The sequence below is a fragment of the Carya illinoinensis genome, chromosome 1, assembly GCF_018687715.1.
Source record: "Carya illinoinensis cultivar Pawnee chromosome 1, C.illinoinensisPawnee_v1, whole genome shotgun sequence".
NCBI classification, from domain to species: domain Eukaryota; kingdom Viridiplantae; phylum Streptophyta; class Magnoliopsida; order Fagales; family Juglandaceae; genus Carya; species Carya illinoinensis.
The window spans coordinates 48,131,155-48,151,407 of NC_056752.1; the positions used below are offsets into that span (position 1 = coordinate 48,131,155).

Consider the following 20,253-nt stretch of genomic DNA (forward strand, 5'->3'; position numbering starts at 1 on the left):
AATGGCCTTTTTATATTTATAATTAAATTTCTTACACAATGTGATTTAAAAATAAAATAAAATTAATCCATTTGATAGACTAAGTGTGCGTCACACCCTATTGCTCATTTATTACTTACGGCCATATAATGTATAAATGTCGTGTATTTATTTTAAAAATAATAAAATATATTATTAAAAGTTTATTATATTTATTTTAAAATAATTACGCACTGCGCAGGCGCTCATACTAACAGGTAAGTATGATTTTTTGATTTTTGATTTTTATTTTATCGAATGCCCAAATTCTGTACTCCGTAAAAAGAAACCCTAAACAATAAAAAAGCCAAAGAAAGTGTAAAAAGAAAAAGAAAAAATAAAAAAGAAAACCCACCCAATAGGGCCAAAACCAAAACCCTCCAAAAATCCAAAGCGGCAAACTTCTTGAAGCCGAAGGAGCAGAGGAAAAATATCTCATGCCCATCAATCTCTCTCAAATGTCTCAAAAAACCTCCTCTCACTCTCAGGCATCAGTTGTAATTTCTTGACAAAACTTTGTTATCGCCTCTCTTCCCCTGTTTCTACATGTTCATTCACATGGCATATGCGTTTATATATTTGTGTAGCAATCTATGATAGACTTGCGTTATCGCATATGCACAATTGGATAAATATAGGTTCTAAACACTGTTTGCTGATAAAACTAACAAAAAATGGCATTTGAATCGCAGCCTTTGAAGAAGAGGAGCTCCACTGGGGTTTTTGGAGACGTATTGTACGGGACGATGATGTTTCCCAAAGAGCTTGAAATCGTCAAGGAGACCAATTTCGAGCTAGGATTTCAAGTTCCAGACCTCGGATGTATCGTCAAAGTGAGTGTCAGATCTCTCTGTTTTTTTTTTTCCTTTCATTTTCTTGTAAACGATTTTTGTTTGGTTGCCGGGAGATTCACGGGGAGTTTTTTGAAAAGAATTTAAGAGAGTATTCCGATTTTTGAGCGAAACATAAAAACTCTGGCACTTTTTAGCCTTTTTTTTTTAATGTAAAAAAAGAAACAGAAACTTCTGTTTCCATATGTCTCTCTGGTCGCGAGCAAACGATATTTGAAAAGCTCAGACTAAAAGAATAAACGAAAAGAGAAGCCGTTGTGAACACAATTATCAAGGTTCCAATCGCAGAGATTACAATGGAAGTGTATTTCTATATATGTTTTCATTAGGTGAGAAAATAGAGGGGCAATGAAATCAAGAACTCTGTTGTCTACGTTGTTTCTGCTTTACAAAGCCCTGTGCTTGGCAGCTAAGATAATGGATCAAATTCCTCGAAAGAAATTTTTAGATCTTTGTTTTGTTTGTTTATTGAGTTTTGTTCTTTAAGAAAAAAAAGTATACACAAGAACGATTTGATTTCAAGGGTGGAAACTAGTTTTATTTTGGATCACATCAGTAAACATTTTTCAGAAGTCGAGTGTTCTGCAAAGAGATAACAGCAGAGTTTCTTTGTTTTGTTTGTTTTGTTTTTAAGGCTTTCCGGTTGTTTAACCTTTTCTATTTCTGTGTCTGGCCACGGTTTGTGTTCCCATGGACATTGAGGCTTGTGTTACAGGTTTATGAGGCACATCTGTTTACTATTAATTTCTACCTCTTAATTAGGATTGGTTGTGGCAGTCTCTTGAGCGACTGAAATAAGAAAGTAAAAAAAAAAAAGTTTCATTTTCAATTGGTTATATCTTATTGACATGATTTGATATAATTCAGGATTTTTTAAAGACTAGGGAAGTTCGTGAGTTTGTTAGCGGGGCTTTAGCAGGTGCTATGACTAAAGCTGTACTTGCTCCTCTCGAGACCATCAGGTTGGCTTTGTGTTTTTTTCTTCTAATTTTTCTCACTTCTTATTTCATAAGGCAATAATGAGCAGCGATGTTAATTACTTTAGGGGTTAAGTGTATTATGCCTCGTGGAGTGGTGGAGCTGTTGGCAGGCTGGCATGCCAGTGGTGTCCTTCTGGAAGTCACAAAAATTCAAAAGTTTTTAGGATGGTTCCTTTGTGCTTGAAGTTGCATTTGGCAGTAACACACTTATACAAAAAATTGTCTGGAACACAAGGCTTGAACTTTTGAAGATCGCTTGGATGGTATTAGAGTTTAAAATCATTCTATTTGGCATCCTCCAACTCACCAGCTTTCTGATTTTAAAGACTTATGCTCTTTCTTTTTCCTTGCTAGTTGGGTATATCCTTTCGCATACTTTCTGGGTATTAGGGCTGTGCCCCTCTATGTTCTTAATCAAATTGCTCATTGAAAACCCATAGGGGTTGACTCAAGTGGTAAAGGCCTTGGTCTTGGTGTTATGCTCCCTCTGGATAAAAAATTTGAATCCTCTTGGGTACAAATAATTTATAGGGGTCATTGGACTGGAAACTTCCCCTTGAGTTACCTAAGGTGCACATGTGGGAAACTCCTTGCCGAGGGCCTGTGCACCCCCGGATTAGTCAAGACTTTGTTTTGGACATCCAGTGCCAATCAAAAAAAGAAAAAGCATATTTTTGATTGGCACATTAGAAAATGGTAATATCTGTTTAATAACCTCTCTTTTGTGGCCATCTTGATCGATAATGGTTGCCTTCTATGTCATTTGATCCCCGAAACACCACATACATTGTTGCTTACTTTGTAGCTTGTCAATTTGTTTTGCATCCCCGTCTTTTGTTCCTTCATGGTTCCTTTTGTGGGTTCCTTCATGGTTCTGTCTTTTGTCGGTTTATTAATTCCCAGTACAATGCTGACCAGTATTAATGGATGTGATCTATATTAAACTGTGATTATACAATGCTGACCTGTATTTTAAACATGTGTGCTTGAGGTTCACTCAATATGGGTAGAGTTGCGTTAGTACTGGGAATTAATAAAGTAATTAAAATCCCTGTACTGGGAATTAATAAACTGAAATTATACAATGCTAATCAGTATTCTAAAGATGTGTACTCTAGGTTCACTCAATATGGGTAGACTTACTTTAGTGTTGGGAATTAATTTGTGCTTTTGTGTGGAAAATCCAAAAGATTGATTTAAATTTGCTGAATAACAGTTGACAACATTTGGGCCAGGTTTCAGGCTTTTTCTGGAGTTTCATTTTACAAAAAAAATCATCTAACGACCAACATATAATGCTGTCATAAATCAGCAACTATCTCAACCCATCCAATGCAAGCTACGAAATTTGAGGATGTCCTAAAGGTCTTATTTGCACTGAACTTCTTAAGATTTGAACCTTGATTAAATTAGAGATGTGAAACAGTTATTTTTATTAGCAAATTTATGATAACAAAAAATCAAAGCGTGAAATATGTAGTGTGACTTGTGGCGTGAAAATTTCAGGACAAGAATGGTGGTTGGTGTTGGATCCAAACACATTGCTGGTAGTTTCATTGAGGTTATTGAGCAGCAGGGCTGGCAAGGATTATGGGCTGGGAATGCAATCAATATGCTTCGCATAATCCCTACCCAGGCAATTGAGCTTGGAACATTTGAATGTGTAAAACGGGCAATGACATCAGCACAAGAGAAATGGAATCAAACAGAATGCCCGAGGGTACAAATTGGCCCTGTCGGTTTGAACTTTTCTCTATCCTGGATTTCTCCAGTTGCCGTGGCTGGTGCAGCTGCTGGAATTGTTAGCACGCTTGTGTGTCATCCCCTAGAGGTTTTAAAGGTATTCGTTAGGGACAATCTTGTGAAAATTGCGAGAATGGTTGGGCACTTCTTTTATGTTCTTGGACATAATTACATATGATGTCTGCTGAACTGTCATGATAACCTCATATACCCCCTTATGTTCTATTTATTTCTTATATGGTTGGAAGTAGATTTTGTTTTTAACACTCTTTTAACTTGTTAATCTTCAATGATGAATGCAGAAGCCTTTTCTCCTGCATGTAAGTTTCACTCCCAAACTGATTATTTTCCTTCTAACTTCTTATTACAGGATCGGTTAACTATCAGTCGTGAAGTATACCCAAGTTTAAGCATTGCCATTAGCAAAATTTATAAGGATGGAGGGATTGGCGCCTTTTATGCCGGTATCTCACCTACTTTGATTGGCATGCTTCCGTACAGTACTTGTTACTATTTCATGTACGAGAAATTGAAGAAATCTTACTGCCAATCAAAAAATAAGAAGTCTTTAAGTCGTCCAGAGATGCTTCTGGTTGGAGCTCTTGCAGGTGAGCAACATGGCTTCAACAATGCCGTGTGGTCTTTATGAAAAATCTCTTGGTTTCTTTCAATATAAGCTTAAAAGAACCCATTCAATTCCTTTTGATAAAGATGATGAGAAACTGGCGTCCCAACTTCCCAGTCTTTTTTTTTTTTTTTTAAATTCCCATTGAGAATGTATAATAATCGCTTTGAAAACTTATGGATCCTTATGTCTAAACTAGAACTGATTCTTTGCCCATTAAGAGCTTCAATATAACGTATTAATTGGGTTTTGGAACTATTCGCTTATTAATTGATCAGAATTCTTGTGCATGCCTTGTGACGATGAAGTTTCATTTAGCTCAGACCAAACTATCATTCTTGTCCATTCCCCATCATTCTCAACTAATTTGAACTCCATATACCTCATACATTGCCAGGTTTTACAGCTAGTACAATTAGCTTTCCATTGGAGGTGGCCAGGAAAAGGCTAATGGTGGGAGCTCTAGAGGGTAAGTGCCCACCCCACATGGCAGCAGCACTTTCGGAAGTCATCAAGGAGAAAGGCCTGATGGGACTCTACAGAGGGTGGGGGGCTAGTTGTTTAAAGGTCATGCCATCCTCTGGCATCACCTGGATGTTTTATGAAGCTTGGAAAGACATATTACTTGTTGAGAAAGGTCATCTCTGACATCCTCCACGATTCCACATAAAGTTCCCAGTTAAGACTTATGTTGGGGTCGCTTAGTGGAAATAACAAGGTAGAATGCACCACCAACAAACTAGCATGCTGAAGTCTCTTAGTGGCTCGCCATGGTCCTGACATCAAATCTTGCTTTTTTTTCTCGAGGGAAGTTCATGGTTTTGGACGAGGGGCTCCCCCATGCTATCTACGGCATTGTTGACTTCCGACCAAAAAATTTGGTGAGCTTCAATTTTGGTGCACCATAAGGTTTAATGTACTGATCTTTTTCCCTTTATTGTTATTGGCAATTAAATGTTGGCCTTTTCCTACAGTTTTTTTTTTTTAAATAAAAAATATCTTTCCGGTTTTGAGAGGCCATGTGGGTCAGCCAGGAAAAATACGCACTTTGCTAATAACAAGTGATATACTTTATATATACATGTGAATCTTAGACGGATAAACAGTGAGTAATATTATAAGAGTCCTTCTACATGCAGGCAAATTGCGCACCATTTTGGGCACCACTTGCTAACGTGGCAGGCAAAATTATTAAAAAAAAAAAAAAGCACAGAACAAGAGGGAAACGAAATCAGAACGTGCTTCAGCCATTTTCATCTCTACGACCACCTTATCCATGGATCTCCTCCACCAGTTTCATCTCTTCTCGCCAACTCCTTTTTCAGTTTCTCTATTTTCATCTCACGTTGAACCAGAAATCACCTCCACTCATCAACCGAGCACATCATCGAGCACCAAATCCATGTCCAAAAGCCACCATGAATCGCAAGATCACCACCCTCTCCTCTCACATCAGCCTTGCAAACCACCCAATCACTGCCGTAACCACCATATCCAACCCATGTGAACCACGGATCAAGCACCCAAAAGTTTCCTGTTTCAGAAACCCACAAAACCGACAGCCACTCCTCACACACAGCCACCATGAGCAGCTCCTAGCGCCGCCATCGTCAGCTTCTAGCCCCACCAAGCACCGCCACAAAGTCGCCTTGGCCAACCCCTTCCTCCTCCCCTTGAACCGAAGTCCATAGCTCATCCATAAATCCACACATACGCACAAAAACGCACGGGCTCAACTCTATTTTCTCAGCTGAAACAGAGCACGGCGGAGGCCTAGCGACATCGCCACCCCCAACTTCATCATCAACCAGATTAATGTGGTTTGGTACTGTTGGCTGGGAAAATGAAGACTAAAAGGGTAAGGGTTTCGATGGAGGAGGAGGAGGGGATTGGAAAACTCTATCTGTAGCGTCTCATGAGACTTGCAGACTAAAAAAAAAAATTCCTTGCCCAGATTTTTATACGGTGACTAAATTTCCGTGCTTTTTGTATTTGGGATATCTATTCTTTCAATTCGAAGAGGAACTATTCTGATATCTTACTTTGGTAATCCTCTGATCAATCTCGAATTCTCTTCAGTCATTCTATACATAGAATTGTCGCCAGATTTTCCTTATTGGAGCCTTAAGAGAGCGAGTCAGGGAGAGAGAGAAGAGCTGAGCAGAACGAATACATATTGGTTTAGGATTTTCATTTGTTTTTGGTATCTGATGGTTTCTAAGAATAGTTTACGCGATGGATTTGAGTTTTATTTTCTCAGAAGAAGATAATTCAAACCTGGCTTCAGTCGTTCCTAGGTTGCAAAGTTTTGGAAAGAAAGATGATGAAGAAGATGTTATCGATGAATCCGCAACTTCAAGGCCTTATCTTTCTGAAACTTGGGATGTTTTGGATAAAAGAAAATCACAGAACCCATTGATGAATTAGAAAATTTCTACCTTCATAATCTGAAATGGTGGGCTGATACCGTAACCGTTGATTCAATGAAACGCAACGCTTCATTTTCTACGTCATCCATCGGTACGCAATTGTTTATGCGGGCTGCTTGCATTCAGACTTTTCCATATTATAATCTTTATTTTTAATCACGTTGGCTAGTATATCATATTTTAACTGACTGACTTTATTAGGATTAAAGTCAATTACAATGTGACATATTAGTCGTTAGATAAGTCTTGATTTGATATTTTAATATGTCGATAACCTTGAACCAATCCACTTCCTCCTGTAAATCTCCCAGCATCCAGAAGTCTGCTTCGAAAATGTGCGAAAACAGAGACCAGACCACGTAAACAGAATTCATTGAATTTGGGCAGACGAAATGAAATGGTTCTTATTCCTAATTGGTAAACAAGCCGCTGCATGGATCTTAATCGTGCTAATTAGCCACAACCACTGTTCTGTGCTTATCAAGATTCACGTACTTGGAGTGGATCTTCCTGAATGCTTCGAAAACCAGAAACATGAGGAGAGTCAAATGAGCTGAGGCAGGCATTCATTTAGGCCTAGTTCGTTTTTGCATGCGAGATGAAATGAGATGAAAAAAAAATTAAAAATTGAATAAAATATTATTAAAATATATTTTTTTAATATTATTTTATATTAAAATTTTAAAAAAATTAAATTATTTATTTTATTTTGTTTTTAAATTTGAAAAATTAAATTATTTATTTTATTTTGTATAAAATTTAAAAAAATTATAATAATGAGATAAAATAAAAATGCTTGTAAAATCAAATGAGGCACTCGTGCATCTGCTCCAAATAATTGGAACTCTTTTACAGTTTTACCACAATTATCAAGAAAATCCCAAGAGGGTCACCATAATAGTTGTAGTAAGATAACTACGCAATGCATGAATTTACAAATCACAGACTACTTCATCTCCTGCTCTGAAGTTTTGCCCTTTCTTCCTCTCGGAAACTGAGACACACATGGAGCCCATTGATTGAGAATTCTCCACTAACAGGTATAGACAAAACAAGAAAAACCCTGTCTCCCAAAGAAAATAATTCAAATAAGTCACCAAAATGAGGGTATAAACATGAAATTTGAGAAGTAGAAGTAATAAATCAAGAAGCGAATGACTTTGATGCAAATACTTTTAGCTCTCAGAACCAAGTAGTTATATAAACATAATCTCATCATGTACAAATGTACTCTCAATGGATTCTTCATCCTATCTTTAAAATATATCATCAAAATTTATTTTTTCTATTTTACATATTGACTTTTACAATATATCATACATCAGCTTATCTATTTTTTCTTCATATTATTTAAATAATATTTTTTTATATTTTTTAAACATTTCATTTCCACCAATAAATTTGTAATATCCATATATTCTTTTATATTTACAATATACAATATAATATAATTCAGTCCTATACACAAAATAAAATTATATAAGTTAAATAAAAATTAAAAAAAAAATCAAATAGAAAAAAATTGGATAAAGAATATTTACTAGATATTTTTTTAGAAAAAAATAAAATAAAGGTGTTTTAAATGATAAACGATAAAAAGAATTTGTACTGAAATGTAAAGAAGTAAAAGCAAATGGGGGAGCAAATGAAGTATAAAAAATGCTTAAAAAAATATATATAAATAATAAAATAATTATTTGAATGATGAACAGTATCCACTACATTCTGCTTATGTATTTTACATAATCCAATGGAGCTCATATTATGAACAATTCTCTAAATATTTTAGATTTTTTGTATTATACATGAGCGATTGAGAGAGCAACGTACCAGCATAAGCAACTGTAACACCTGAAACGAGTCGTCCCAAAGCGGATAGCATGTAAAGACAAACCACCACCTGCAGGGATTTACATCATACATTAACAACACTTCCTTAATATATGCCTTCTCCATCCATGCCAATTCGCTTAGAACTTGACAAACTCAGGAGTACTAGAAACTGTGGACAAGCTCAATGTCAACATGGAAACAACTAATATTATAAAGTATTACCCTGAAAAATAGCCTCTTGTCATGCCCCGTCGCGGCAACCCTCAAAACAGACTCCGCAGCTCCTACTGTATTAGCCATACACGCAACAATTTCATTGGCAGTGTCCTGAGAAATCTGCCACTCAAGTGGATCCACGGGTACCCTATACAACGATGTTTTGCAACAAATCAGATTGTTAGAACAAGGAAACACATATTTACGGGTTAACAATAGAGGGCACATCTGGAGATCCCATGGGAACTAATTTAGTTGCAGCTGAAAATTAGGGTTCTCGAGTAGGAAAGAAGAAAAAAGAAAGCCAAGCAACACATCAGAAAATGAAAAACCCTAATTTCACTACCATTCAAGAGCGAAAGCCCAGAACAGAAACCCAGAGTGAAAACCCTAGATTTCGCAAATAATTCAAGCACATTACCCAAGAACAGGAAACGACTGGAATTATGAACATTCTGAAAACTCTTTGAATGGGGGAGAGAAGAAAAGAGATATAAGAAGTAATTACGAGATGTTCAATTGGCGGAAGAGGAGACCGAGAATGGCGAGGGAGCAGAGGAGGACGATGAGGACGTCGGAGACCAAAGAGAGAAAGCTGGCCTTCCTATATGCGCAGTGGTAGTACACCAAAGTACCGCTGATCAGCAGAATCAAAGGCATCCCAAGTTGGCTGCTCCTCCTTTGCCTACCGCTCCCCTTGCTTTTGTTATTGTTCCTATTATCATTGCTATCCATTCCCCACAATTCAAGCCCTCGCGATTCGCTTCTTCATCAATCAGCCTTTTCTATCGCAGCCTCGCTCGCTCTTTGAGCTTTCTTTCCTTCAATAAATGGCAGCATACAATGAGACACCTGTAGAATAATCGTCTTTTTATCTTTTCTTTTAGGCTGTATTTCGATAGGAGTATTATTTAATATTTTATTACTATTATTATTTATTATATTATTATTTTTAATTAATATTTACAGATTATCTAAAATCCCTCAAATTAAAAATAAAATAAAATAAAATAATAATAACTGAAGTGAATATGAATTTTGTTACCAGATTGTTTGAAGAAACTTCTATTAATTTTATTTTTTGTTACCATCATTGTTGTTTTGGATGTTAATAAAACCCATGATCCACTTCTATTTTTATAACTCCATAAAAAATGAACCTTAATTTTATAATATTAAAATTTTATTTAATAGAGTGACATAATTTTATTAGTTGATTAAAAATAAATTGCAAGTAATAGTAATAGTTGATGAAATCTACACATCAAACGTTTGACATAAAATAATAAATCTTAACCCGCAATTCTTTTTATTTTTTATTTCCCAAGAAAGCTTCATCTTTTATTTATTTATTTTTATTCCCACGCAGACACATACTTGAGACTAGTAAAGGATACATAAAAATCTTTACGATATATCATAAAATAGATATAATAGAAAAATGTATAAACTATAAAAGAGATCCCAAAAACTAAACCCACAAACAGCCGTAAAATTGTAAAAGTATTTTTATTATGAATTCATATATAAATTCATATCAATTTGTAAGTTTATTTTTATGAGATTTCTTTATTTATAGCTATGTAGCACTTCTCAAATCTCACATCTATCACATTAACTAGTAAATTTTACTTTTTGTGAAACTAGCATTGTCAAAATAAAATGCATGCAAGCAGATATTAACAGAAACTCATGAACTGGGACAAATACTGCTTACACAAGAAACCACAGCTGAGCATAATTTCCCAGCAATAAGATTGCTTTGAACAATGATCATTGCTCATTTTCTATATACATCGACAAAACCAACACAAGCATAACATTTTTTATTATATGAAGTTCCATAAAATATACTTAGCTACGCCTAACAGGCAGCTATATCCGTAGCAGATGCAATAAAGGAATTTACATTTGCAAAGAATGCAATGTGTTTGTCCATCTCAAACTTTCCTAAAGCAGAGTCGTTCTTGCTGCCAACTTCCTGCATCTCACTTAGACGACCTGCTGTCCCGTTGCAGAGTACCTTGTTCTTCTTCCAAGGATTGGATTTCTGCACGTTAGAAATAAAAAATAGTTTTAGGCCTTTATTCTTAAATTCTCATCTCATCTCATTTCACTACCATTCAAAAAATTATCATCTCATCTCAATTTCCAAACATGCCCGAGAGTATGGTGTACGGAGCTCTCACCAAGAAACAGCCTGATGATAGTAAATTTTTTGCCTATTTGGACCCTCTGCTCTAAACTTTAAATAAGCATTTGGGTAAATCTATCGTTAGGCGCCTACAAACAAATGTGTATAAATACTGCCAAGCTAATCTTTACTATAGATAAAATGGAGAAAGGAAAATCATGGTTTTAAGTATGTGCACGTACTAAAGACAGAAAACTCACGCACCTTCACCAGATAGTTGTTCAAATCGAGCAATTATGTGCTTCCCATAGGTGAATTTCTTCAAAGCATGAAGATGAAGTCTTATACGATTTAGTAATATTTCCCGTTGTTTATCACTGCTTGTTTCGAGAATCTTCTGGACCACGTAATTTGCAAATTGGTCCTTCATCATTGTCTAGTACATAGGAGTCAAACAAGAACCAATCAGTAAGCATAAAGTAAGTTCCAAGCTGAATTATACTCCACTCAATGTTAATTATTCACAAAGACTAGCCAACTGCAAAATGACAGTCTTCTCATCTCGATATCGGAATGTCTCTATTTGACCTCACAACAAGCTCAGTGACAGGAGAAGAATACGCAATAAAATTGTGTATGAAGTTAGTTCATGTCACCAAAGGATGTCAGAACATATGCACATCAAAGAGTTAACAAGATCAACAAAGAGAGAAGGGTTTCAAATAACCAGAATTAACAGACTATCAGAAAATTAAATATCTAGCTCACATTTTAACAGGAAAAAAATCTCAGCAGTTAAACCACACAGTAAGTAAGGTACTGAACACAATTGGGAAGGTGCAAGTAGTAGAAGTCAAAAACCATACTTTGGTGTCAAAACTCTTAAACATCCTCTCTATCAGAGATTCAAATAATGTAGAATTGGTTAACAGGGGAGAGAACAGATTCTTCTGAAAATTTTTGGGTGCTCATTGTGTAACAATGGGTGACATAATAGCATCAGGATGGTAGGAAAACTCGTTACTCATCAGTCTTGTAAAGTTATGCAATGGTTTTGAATGGCTTGTCCCAGTTTGCCAGGCATTCTTATAACAGTTCTATTAACATGTTTAAAGGTTTAGTTGCCACTTTAGAAATGAATACTCAGGGATATGTGATTCCTTAAGTAAAAGCATAATTTAAGAAATATTCATGGGCAAATTCTGACAGAAACAGTTATTGGTTGCCTGGCTTGGATATGCTGACCTTAGTGGGTCGTACTGATCAATCAGTCAAGCCAATGTACAGGGTAAAATCATCAGGATGGCATGTTATAATTATGTACAGGATGGCACTGATAATATGAATTATATGAGCTTCATGTACGGTTTCAAGTTAAAGAAGAGAAGAAAAAAACTTCTCACCAATAAATTATCATTGTCCTCAGATTGCCCAATAATCTCTCCGATCAAGAGCTCCCGTTCAGTAGTATCCCCATGCTCCAAACATTTCTCGACGACATTTGAAGCATATTTATGAAAGCTCATGTGGACGACTGCCCCAGTAAAGCTTTTGATTATTTGACTTCTTGCATAGGGCTTTCCCATCTTCAAAACATGCTGCAAGACATTATATCCATCTTAATATTTAATTAAACAAGAACAGTCAAGCATCAACCCTGTGAACAAACTAAAAATGAGAGAGAGAGAGAGAGAGAGAGAGAGAGAGAGAGAGAGAGAGAGAGAGAGAGAGAGAGAGAGAGAGAGAGAGAGAGAGAGAGAGAGAGATGGGTAAGGCCCCGATGTTTACCTATTATTAATTAGAGACCAACAAATCAGTTTAACCTTAAAGCATCTAAAATTTGAGTATGACTAACCCGTTTTAATGCACCAATCATAAGTTCTTATCTTTGCTCTTTTTCTATAATTTCAGCTTCTAAAGCCTCTCGTTACAACACACCTTCAAACATGCCATATCAAGAATATTTCCAAAAAGCCCTTGCTATCCTTTTCACCAAATAATGGATGCAGATGAGCAAAATGCTAAAAATGACACAGATTTAATTAACAAAATTGCTTTCACCTTCGCCTGTGCCACTACCTTTATGACAGAAAATGCTACTACTGAATGCTTTGGAAAGCAAACAAAACCAACCTGCGTGACATAATTGCCATACTGATCTTGAGCAAGAACATAAGCAGAGTCCAAGATTTCGTTCACTATGCATTGAATCTGCAGCTCATCTGAACCATGCTCCAGAATTCTCTATCACAAATCAAAACATAAAAAATTCAATACCAAGCCACACCAAAGTATTGTTAGAGCCTTTCCACCAAACTCTCAGTGAGCAGATTACCTGAATGACACGACAACCATAGGGATGAGTAGAAAGCTTGGCAACTTGACCTTGAAAAGCTGAGATAATAAATTCAATTTTCTCTGTAGGGACACTTTCTATACATTTTTGGATAACATGATTTCCATTCTGATCATGTACACATCTCATAACGTGTCCATCAAGCTCACGCACAAGTTGTATTTTGTGATCAGGCTCAATAACTTCAAGGACCTAAAATACAAATTTAGCACAGATCAACAGCCAAAGAAACTCATGAGGTGGATTGCACAGCTTAAGACTGCAACGGTTAAGGTCCTGACAAGGCCATTAACGAGCCAAATGCTATGCCAAACGGGGACCACAGGAAGATTTGAAATACATTGACAAGGTTGAAAAGCATGAGATTAATTTTCAAGGAATATTTTCATCGAGCAGTATATTTCGTGGAATTATAAGCCTGCACATCTATCATTAGAGTCTAGCATACCTTCTGGATTACACGACAACCATACATCTGCAAACTTAAAGCCAACATATGTCCAACAAGTTGATCTGCAAGTTCCTTTCTCTGCTCGAGACTTCCATATTCAAGAAACTGTATAATATCAACAGGATTCCAAGGATCAAGCAAGCCATTCAGAAAGTTAACATGCCCAGCAAGATATTAGAGCTCAAATATCCAATGTAATGCACATTAGTTTTGAAAGCATACCCTTTGAATGACATAATTGCCAAAAACATCTATCATTAATGTTGAAGCATGTGGAAGAACTTCTTTGAAAACAGATGCCTTGTCTTCAACACTGCAATGTTCCAGCTGTTGCTGAATAAATCGACTCCCATGTTGATCAATACTGAATTAAACATGAATCCAAGATTATTATTTGCACAACAGAAAGAGTAAACAAATAACATCTTGTAGATGACAGAAACAAAAAGAGCAACAAAAAAGAAAAATTTAGCTTAGAGCCTTGCCTGAATTCAAAAATATGCCCTGCGATAGCAGAGAGTTCAAACTTTCGAACATTGCTGGATTTCAGTTCTTCAAGAAGAGAGTGCCCTTTGGGCTCAACAAAGCTGTTGAGTCTTCTCTGCCCTTGCCTCTCTGAATATTGTCCAGAATTTTTTATAGAACTTCGAGGTAACCTCATCTCACTATGCTGACCAAGATGACTCATTCCGCCAACCGGAGATGATGGATATAATGAACTAGGAATAGGTGATGCAGGGAATTTCGCCATGACATCCAAGTTAGGAGAAGTTGGAAAATAACGACCACTAGCATTTCCCACTTCTCTTGGACCTGGAATGCTCTGATTTGTCTGAGGCTGAAATTTCTGATTGCTCATATAAGAGGCCACAGTTGACCAAGGGTTATCCTGGCCCCCAACAATACCTGTTGATGCCAACTGAGAATGGAATACAGTGCTATATGCGTTGTCAAAATAATGTGGATAATAAAGCATCTGATGAGGATCCACAAAAGAAGGTTGAAGCATTAATCCATGAGGTCCATAAAATTTCCCTAGATTTTGCACATCACCTGCAAGTAGGGTGCATTCCCCTGTTAAAGCACCAGCAGTTTGACCACTAAAACTTGGAGCAGAAGCAGGATCAAATGGCAGAGGCATCACACCATGAGAGGGGTATGCAGCCATATATGTGGGAAGAGGCACTGAACTCAGACCATACCCCCCAACACCGTATTGTGAAGGAAACAGCCCTGATGGATAAAAATTAGGGTAATATGGATGTCCTGACGTCATTGTTGCATATAAGGGAGGAACAAATCCATGAGAATGCAATGAAGACTGTATGTCAACAGAAGAAAAATTAGGATCATGCGGAGCTTTTTCGGTGACACCATGAGAATTACTCATTCCTTCAGAACAAACTTGGGCTTCGATTCCCTGAACTTGATGTGGAATACCCCCTTGAGCAGAGGGATGCTGTTGTGCCATATTCCATCGCTCTTCTTGTTTCTTCCCATCACTCTCTGCATTAGATGCTATACCTTTGGCCTTCATTTTGGAGATGTCTGACCTGAGGGTACCACCACTAAATGATACGTCATCCTTTAAACCAGAATCGTTATTGCTTAATTCATTGTATTCTCGCATTAATGGGCTCCCTCTCGCATCAGGACAGCTTGAGCTTGAAAAAGTGGTCATTGAAGGATTACTATTTACTGTCACTCCAACAGCACGTGGATCCAGAGCACAAGACTCTGAAAAAACGTCAGTAGAGCCTAAGTTTGATTCCAATAGCTTGGAAGCATCAATGGAAGAGACATTTGCTGAAATTGCATGGACATCAGAATCAAACGATCCGTCGGTTGTTGCATGGCCAGATGAATGAGACTGATTATAAACTGGAGAAGGTGTACGGGGAAAGTCTTCCTACGAATCCACCAACAAAATGAAACAGAATGTGAAAGGAAGGGGAAATAAGAAATCTGAGTTTACTGAAATCTCAAGGACCACATAATGGACAGCAAGATAATTATTAACAACCAGTGCAAGCTCATGGTTTAATTTACATCCACTCAGACCTTGCCACATTGTTTGAGAACAAAAAGAAACCTTGTACCATTGCAAATGGGTTCATTCAAGTTCATTTGACGGCAGAAAATTTAAAAACACATACTTAACAATGAGGACCACTCACCCACGGGGGTGGAAGAGGTATGGCAGAGAGAGTTGGGAGCTTAAACATACTTAACGTACAAAAGCATGGAAAAGTTCAACACTTGTTGATTGAGATTAGAATCCAAAACATGCAGTTAAATCTGTACCTGAATCAGATCAACCAAACTTTTGCGACGGCTACGCAAAGATACTGAGTTCTGTCCAGGCATAAGTGCAGTACTACTTTCAGCCAAATTGTTGGAAGCTGGCCTGGGTGAAGTATCATCCTCAGACTCCTCCATATGAGGAGAAAGAGAGCCTTGAGATAAATGCAAGGGCCCACTGCAACTATCATCAACAGAAATTAATCCTGCATTATTGCCAGAAAAACCCATTTGATGCACTAGGCACTGATTCTCTTGCGAGATAGGAGGTGGAGGAATCCTTGGGTTCAACTTGATCTTAGAGCTGGAGCATGCAGAATAAGCTGGATCAAATTTTAGTTGTTCCTCCGGCACAGCACTTAAATTAGCCAAGTTTGAATTGGTATGAGAGTTATGTTGCATCAAAAGATTCTTAATCGATGCAAGTGAACCTTCCATGCTTGGTGGAGCGCTACCGCTTCTGTTAGGCACCATGCTAAGTTCATCTCCAAGAAATCTTTGCCCCTCCAAGAGTAATCCCAACTGCTCTGCTGCCATATTTTGTAATGGGAATCCAAAAGCTGCAGCATCCTTAGAAGAGGTCCACTTTCTAACTCTGCTGCTTTCCACCATTCCCATAACACTCTCAGTTGCCATCCTGCTTTTGTATTGACTCTAGCGTCCACAATTTTATTTACACCCTGCCAAATCAATCCAATGCCCCATGATACAACTCAAAGCAGCTGACCCCCCTTCAAGTGCATTGACAACAATAATGAGCCAAAAAAAAATTTACCATTTTGGTTATAAACCCACAAATGCTAACAGGAAAAACCACAAAACAACTTATATTGGAAAATTCATAATGAGTCCCCATTTATTTAAAAAAAAAAAAGGACAACACCCCCATAATATTATAAGAGAAGTGCTATAGCCACAAAGAGGTTACACAAAAGTAATCCACAAACTGACGTAGTTTCATGTGATCTATCAGATCTACTTTACAATAAAAGTAACTTCATAATTTGACAAATCATATCAAGCCACATCAGTTTGTAAGATTACTTTTGTGTAATTCCTTTGTGGCCAGAATATTTCTCATATTATAAAGCACCCTCACTTGTGGTGATTCCCATCATTAATATCATCTAGATGCAGGTCTATCAAATGATACGCCCAAACATTTACCAATCCCAATTACAATCACTCAAGTCTTCTAGATTGCAGAAGACAACGTGGCAACAAGGTTCCAAGGTTTTTGGTTGCCTGACATTAAGAATAATGCATGAAATGCGCTGACTTATCCCTCAACTAACAAGAGCATGCCAACAAAGCCCAGAGAAATAAAAGTTACTACGCTACAAAATGAATGGGATATTAGAACCAGGAAGGGTAAACGATAAAAGTAAGAAAAAAATTTGTTGCAAACTCTTTAACAGGGTATGTCATCACTGAAAAAGGAGATAAGCCCTTTGAGATTGAAGGCAGGGCTGGTGAGAGACCCTTCCTAATCAGCACGGTCACAAGAAATTAATTGACTCTTTAATTCACCATAGTCTACACCTAAGAAACAGTTCACACGTTACTTCAGGAACGTTTTCTCAATAGTCACAAATCAAAATTTAAGTTAATTGACCCTTTGCTTAGTGTCAAATTAAAAAGCATCTTAAAATTCTTAGAACCTCAAAACTCGTGACAGATTAGTTAAACTTCAGGAACATTTTAGAAACATATAATGATTCCAGCATCTTTTTTCCATAAATCCCACCCTTCGGTTTATTCAAAATTCAGGGCAATCACTTTGGTTTTTAAAAATTTATGCCAAATTAAGCGAAACCTCGTCAACGTTTTAACATAAGATGAGCAGATAACAATGATAACAATTTTTTTCCATTATTCTACCCTTCAGTTTGCCCAAGATTTGGTTCAGTCAGCTTGGAAGTTTATCAATTCTAAAGAAAACCAATTTATCATAAACCTGCAAACATATGAAACCTCATCGCATTTTAACATGAAATGATCAGATAACATTTTCCGCTTCCGTTAACGTAAAATCTCGGGCAGTCAATTTGCAAGCTCATCAAAACTAAAGAAAACCCATTTATCATAAAGATGCAACCATAATCCTTACATAACTATTAACCAATAATAAAATTATTAAAAAGAAAAAAGGACAATCAACAACCAATAATTCAAGCCCACAAAAATATATATAAATATATATAAAAGAAACAGGAAACGAGACATAATTTTAGAGCATTAAAGAGAATAATTCAAAAGAAGCAGAATTATTATAATTCAAAGATGAAAACCATTAATCTTCAAACTTTCTTGGGCAGTTTCAAGCACTGAGAGCCTCACCAGGTAGCAATATCAGTTCTCAAGTTTTGGAGCACGAACCACGTCCGTTGGAAGCTCTCCAGAGTTTTGGAAATATTACACGAACTTGCTTTTCAAGAACCATTGCAGTGGAGGGAGAGATAGAGAGAGAGAGACATACAGACGGAGAGATTGACGTTGTTTGTAAATGACAATGAACTTGCTTCGCAAGAACCATTGCAGCGGAGGTTTATGCCAGAATCAATGAAATGACAAGAAAACCCTCCCGAACAAAGGAAATCACAAGAACACCATTGATGGGGTATGCTTGGTATACAGTATATAGGTGGGAGAATACATACATACTTTTTATTAATTAAATAACTAAATATTAAATAAAGACACGTGTTCATTCAACTTTGTTCCATATACAGGTGTCAACAAGACGTGACTATCCTTCTTTTGTTGATCAAGGAAATGACAAGAAAACCCTCCCGCACAAAATAAATGACAAGAACACCATTGATGGGGTATGTTTGGCATACAGTATATAGGTGGGGAGACTGTACATACATACATACATACTTTTTATTAATTAAATAACTAAATATTAAATAAAGACACGTGTTCATTCAACTTTGTTCCATATACAGGTGTCAACACGACGTGACCATCCTTCTTTTGTCGATCATTAAACATGGCTACAAAAGATTCTGCTTTCGTCGGTATTCGCTTACTTGGCAGTTGAATATAAGAATTTCGTCCATTAAATTGTCACCAGCCTGTCGATTTACAGTCACCCGCTACTGTTTGCGTGTACACTCTCGTATTTTAAATTACCGCATAATTATGGATACGGTATGGAAAACGTATTCATCAAGTAAAAGCAACCGATGACGTGTCTACATCTCTACCTTCTGATGAACCGCTTAAGTCAACTCCTGACTTTTCTTAGGTTTCTTAGAAAATTTGAAGGGATAATGACGATATTTTTTTATTATAAATTAGATTTAAAAAATTACATGAAATGAAATTATGTTATTTTATAAATTTATTTTTATATAATTTCTTTATATTTATAATACTTATCCGAATGAAATTGCATATATAAGCCAACTATGTGTAATATGTTGAATGTGAGATTCGTATATTCTATAGTTTACCGTAAAACGTATTCCATGTAGTAAGGATCGCGCATTACCGTTCAAGGCATTACATATATTTTAGTGTAAAAAGGGGAGATGTTGGCACCAATGAAACCAAAAATTTTAAGATTCAGAAATGACTCAATGTTGGATATGAAACTGGTGCCATTTATATATGAATAAGTTTCCATGGATCTCCGATTAATCTCCAAATGAAAGGGAACACAAATGTCATGACGTTGGCATGAGCATTGCATACCAAAAGGGTAAGCCCGTTTCATTGTTAAACTCAATTGAACTCAATTAAATTGAGTCTAACATTTAAATATCAAATTCTCAAATTATAAAACTTATTTCAACTCAAAATTTTCTTACATGTAAAACTCATAATTTTTTTCAACTTAATATATTTTTATAGGTGGGACCTATAACTTTTTTTAATTTTTCACAAATAGTATTAAACTCATCTTAACATCTAAATCCATTTAAACTCATTTTAGATGGATCTCACATAACTCACTCTATTAACTTAATTCACTATTATTCATAAAAAATTTATTTAACCCAATTCAGTTCAATATCCAAATACAGTCCAATATAAGTACCTTTTACCATATATATATATATATATATATAAGCCGCATGCCATTGCTGCTTTTTCACTTGATCTCAAATGGTGGAACGCTAGGGCCCACACCGGCAGGAGGGACAAAACAAGACAATGAACACTCGGAAAAATACACACAATGTCCGGAGGCTTATTGTCTTGCTTCCTCCGAATGGCAGGCGACGCCTGCTGTCTGGAGTTTTGGAGTTGTTGTTTCATCTGTAAATAGAAAAGGGTTGTCAGTATCTGGGTATCCTCTTATGAAC

The 20,253-nt window shown here is 36.5% G+C and overlaps 3 protein-coding genes across 12 annotated transcripts; 1 reads left to right on the forward strand and 2 right to left on the reverse strand.

The window, feature by feature from the left end:
• Nucleotides 1-354: 354 nt before the first annotated feature.
• On the forward strand, nt 355-5,190 carry LOC122279377 (probable mitochondrial adenine nucleotide transporter BTL1). 6 transcript variants are annotated; one of them, XR_006229597.1, is made up of 7 exons: nt 355-515; nt 711-851; nt 1,737-1,831; nt 3,356-3,689; nt 3,963-4,200; nt 4,615-4,935; nt 5,025-5,190. XR_006229597.1 is itself a non-coding variant. In XM_043090009.1 (6 exons), the coding sequence occupies exons 1-6, from the start codon at nt 456-458 to the stop codon at nt 4,863-4,865; spliced, it is 1,119 nt and encodes a 372-aa protein (XP_042945943.1). In that variant the 5' UTR covers nt 355-455; the 3' UTR covers nt 4,866-5,190. The 6 variants fall into 6 exon arrangements, 4 of the variants coding, with proteins under 4 accessions (XP_042945943.1, XP_042945975.1, XP_042945957.1 ...); XR_006229598.1 differs by having other exon boundaries at nt 5,030-5,190; XM_043090009.1 differs by having other exon boundaries at nt 4,615-5,190.
• A 2,280-nt stretch (nt 5,191-7,470) lies between these two features.
• On the reverse strand, nt 7,471-9,430 carry LOC122279405 (reticulon-like protein B22). The gene is made up of 4 exons (XM_043090053.1): nt 9,204-9,430; nt 8,702-8,843; nt 8,477-8,546; nt 7,471-7,709 (listed from the first exon to the last, which is right to left on the reverse strand). The coding sequence occupies exons 1-4, from the start codon at nt 9,428-9,430 to the stop codon at nt 7,579-7,581; spliced, it is 570 nt and encodes a 189-aa protein (XP_042945987.1). The 3' UTR covers nt 7,471-7,578.
• Nucleotides 9,411-18,497, reverse strand: LOC122279356 (pumilio homolog 5-like). Of its 5 annotated transcripts, XR_006229591.1 has the most exons (11): nt 18,278-18,497; nt 15,941-16,668; nt 14,122-15,545; nt 13,859-14,000; nt 13,634-13,741; nt 13,165-13,377; nt 12,963-13,073; nt 12,233-12,427; nt 11,094-11,265; nt 10,605-10,745; nt 9,411-9,547 (listed from the first exon to the last, which is right to left on the reverse strand). XR_006229591.1 is itself a non-coding variant. In XM_043089985.1 (10 exons), exons 2-10 carry the CDS (start codon nt 16,571-16,573, stop codon nt 10,684-10,686), a joined length of 3,060 nt encoding a protein of 1,019 aa, XP_042945919.1. In that variant the 5' UTR covers nt 16,574-16,617; nt 18,278-18,497; the 3' UTR covers nt 10,375-10,683. The 5 variants fall into 5 exon arrangements, 4 of the variants coding, with proteins under 4 accessions (XP_042945919.1, XP_042945930.1, XP_042945905.1 ...); XM_043089985.1 differs by lacking the exon at nt 9,411-9,547 and having other exon boundaries at nt 10,375-10,745; nt 15,941-16,617; XM_043089996.1 differs by lacking the exon at nt 9,411-9,547 and having other exon boundaries at nt 10,375-10,745; nt 15,941-16,659.
• Nucleotides 18,498-20,253: the final 1,756 nt, after the last annotated feature.

Coding starts and splice junctions, on each gene's coding strand:
- LOC122279377 (XM_043090009.1), top strand. CDS start 456: ATGCCCATCAATCTCTCTCAAATGTCTCAAAAAACCTCCTCTCACTCT. Junction 516..710: donor CTCACTCTCAGGCATCAGTT/GTAATTTCTTGA, acceptor TTTGAATCGCAG/CCTTTGAAGAAGAGGAGCTC. Junction 1,832..3,355: donor GCTCCTCTCGAGACCATCAG/GTTGGCTTTGTG, acceptor TGAAAATTTCAG/GACAAGAATGGTGGTTGGTG.
- LOC122279405 (XM_043090053.1), bottom strand. CDS start 9,430: ATGGATAGCAATGATAATAGGAACAATAACAAAAGCAAGGGGAGCGGT. Junction 8,844..9,203: donor TTCCGCCAATTGAACATCTC/GTAATTACTTCT, acceptor ATCGTTGTATAG/GGTACCCGTGGATCCACTTG. Junction 7,710..8,476: donor TGTTACAGTTGCTTATGCTG/GTACGTTGCTCT, acceptor TTTGGGAGACAG/GGTTTTTCTTGTTTTGTCTA.
- LOC122279356 (XM_043089985.1), bottom strand. CDS start 16,573: ATGGCAACTGAGAGTGTTATGGGAATGGTGGAAAGCAGCAGAGTTAGA. Junction 12,428..12,962: donor ATGGCAATTATGTCACGCAG/GTTGGTTTTGTT, acceptor AATGTCTTGCAG/CATGTTTTGAAGATGGGAAA. Junction 10,746..11,093: donor TGAACAACTATCTGGTGAAG/GTGCGTGAGTTT, acceptor TCTAACGTGCAG/AAATCCAATCCTTGGAAGAA.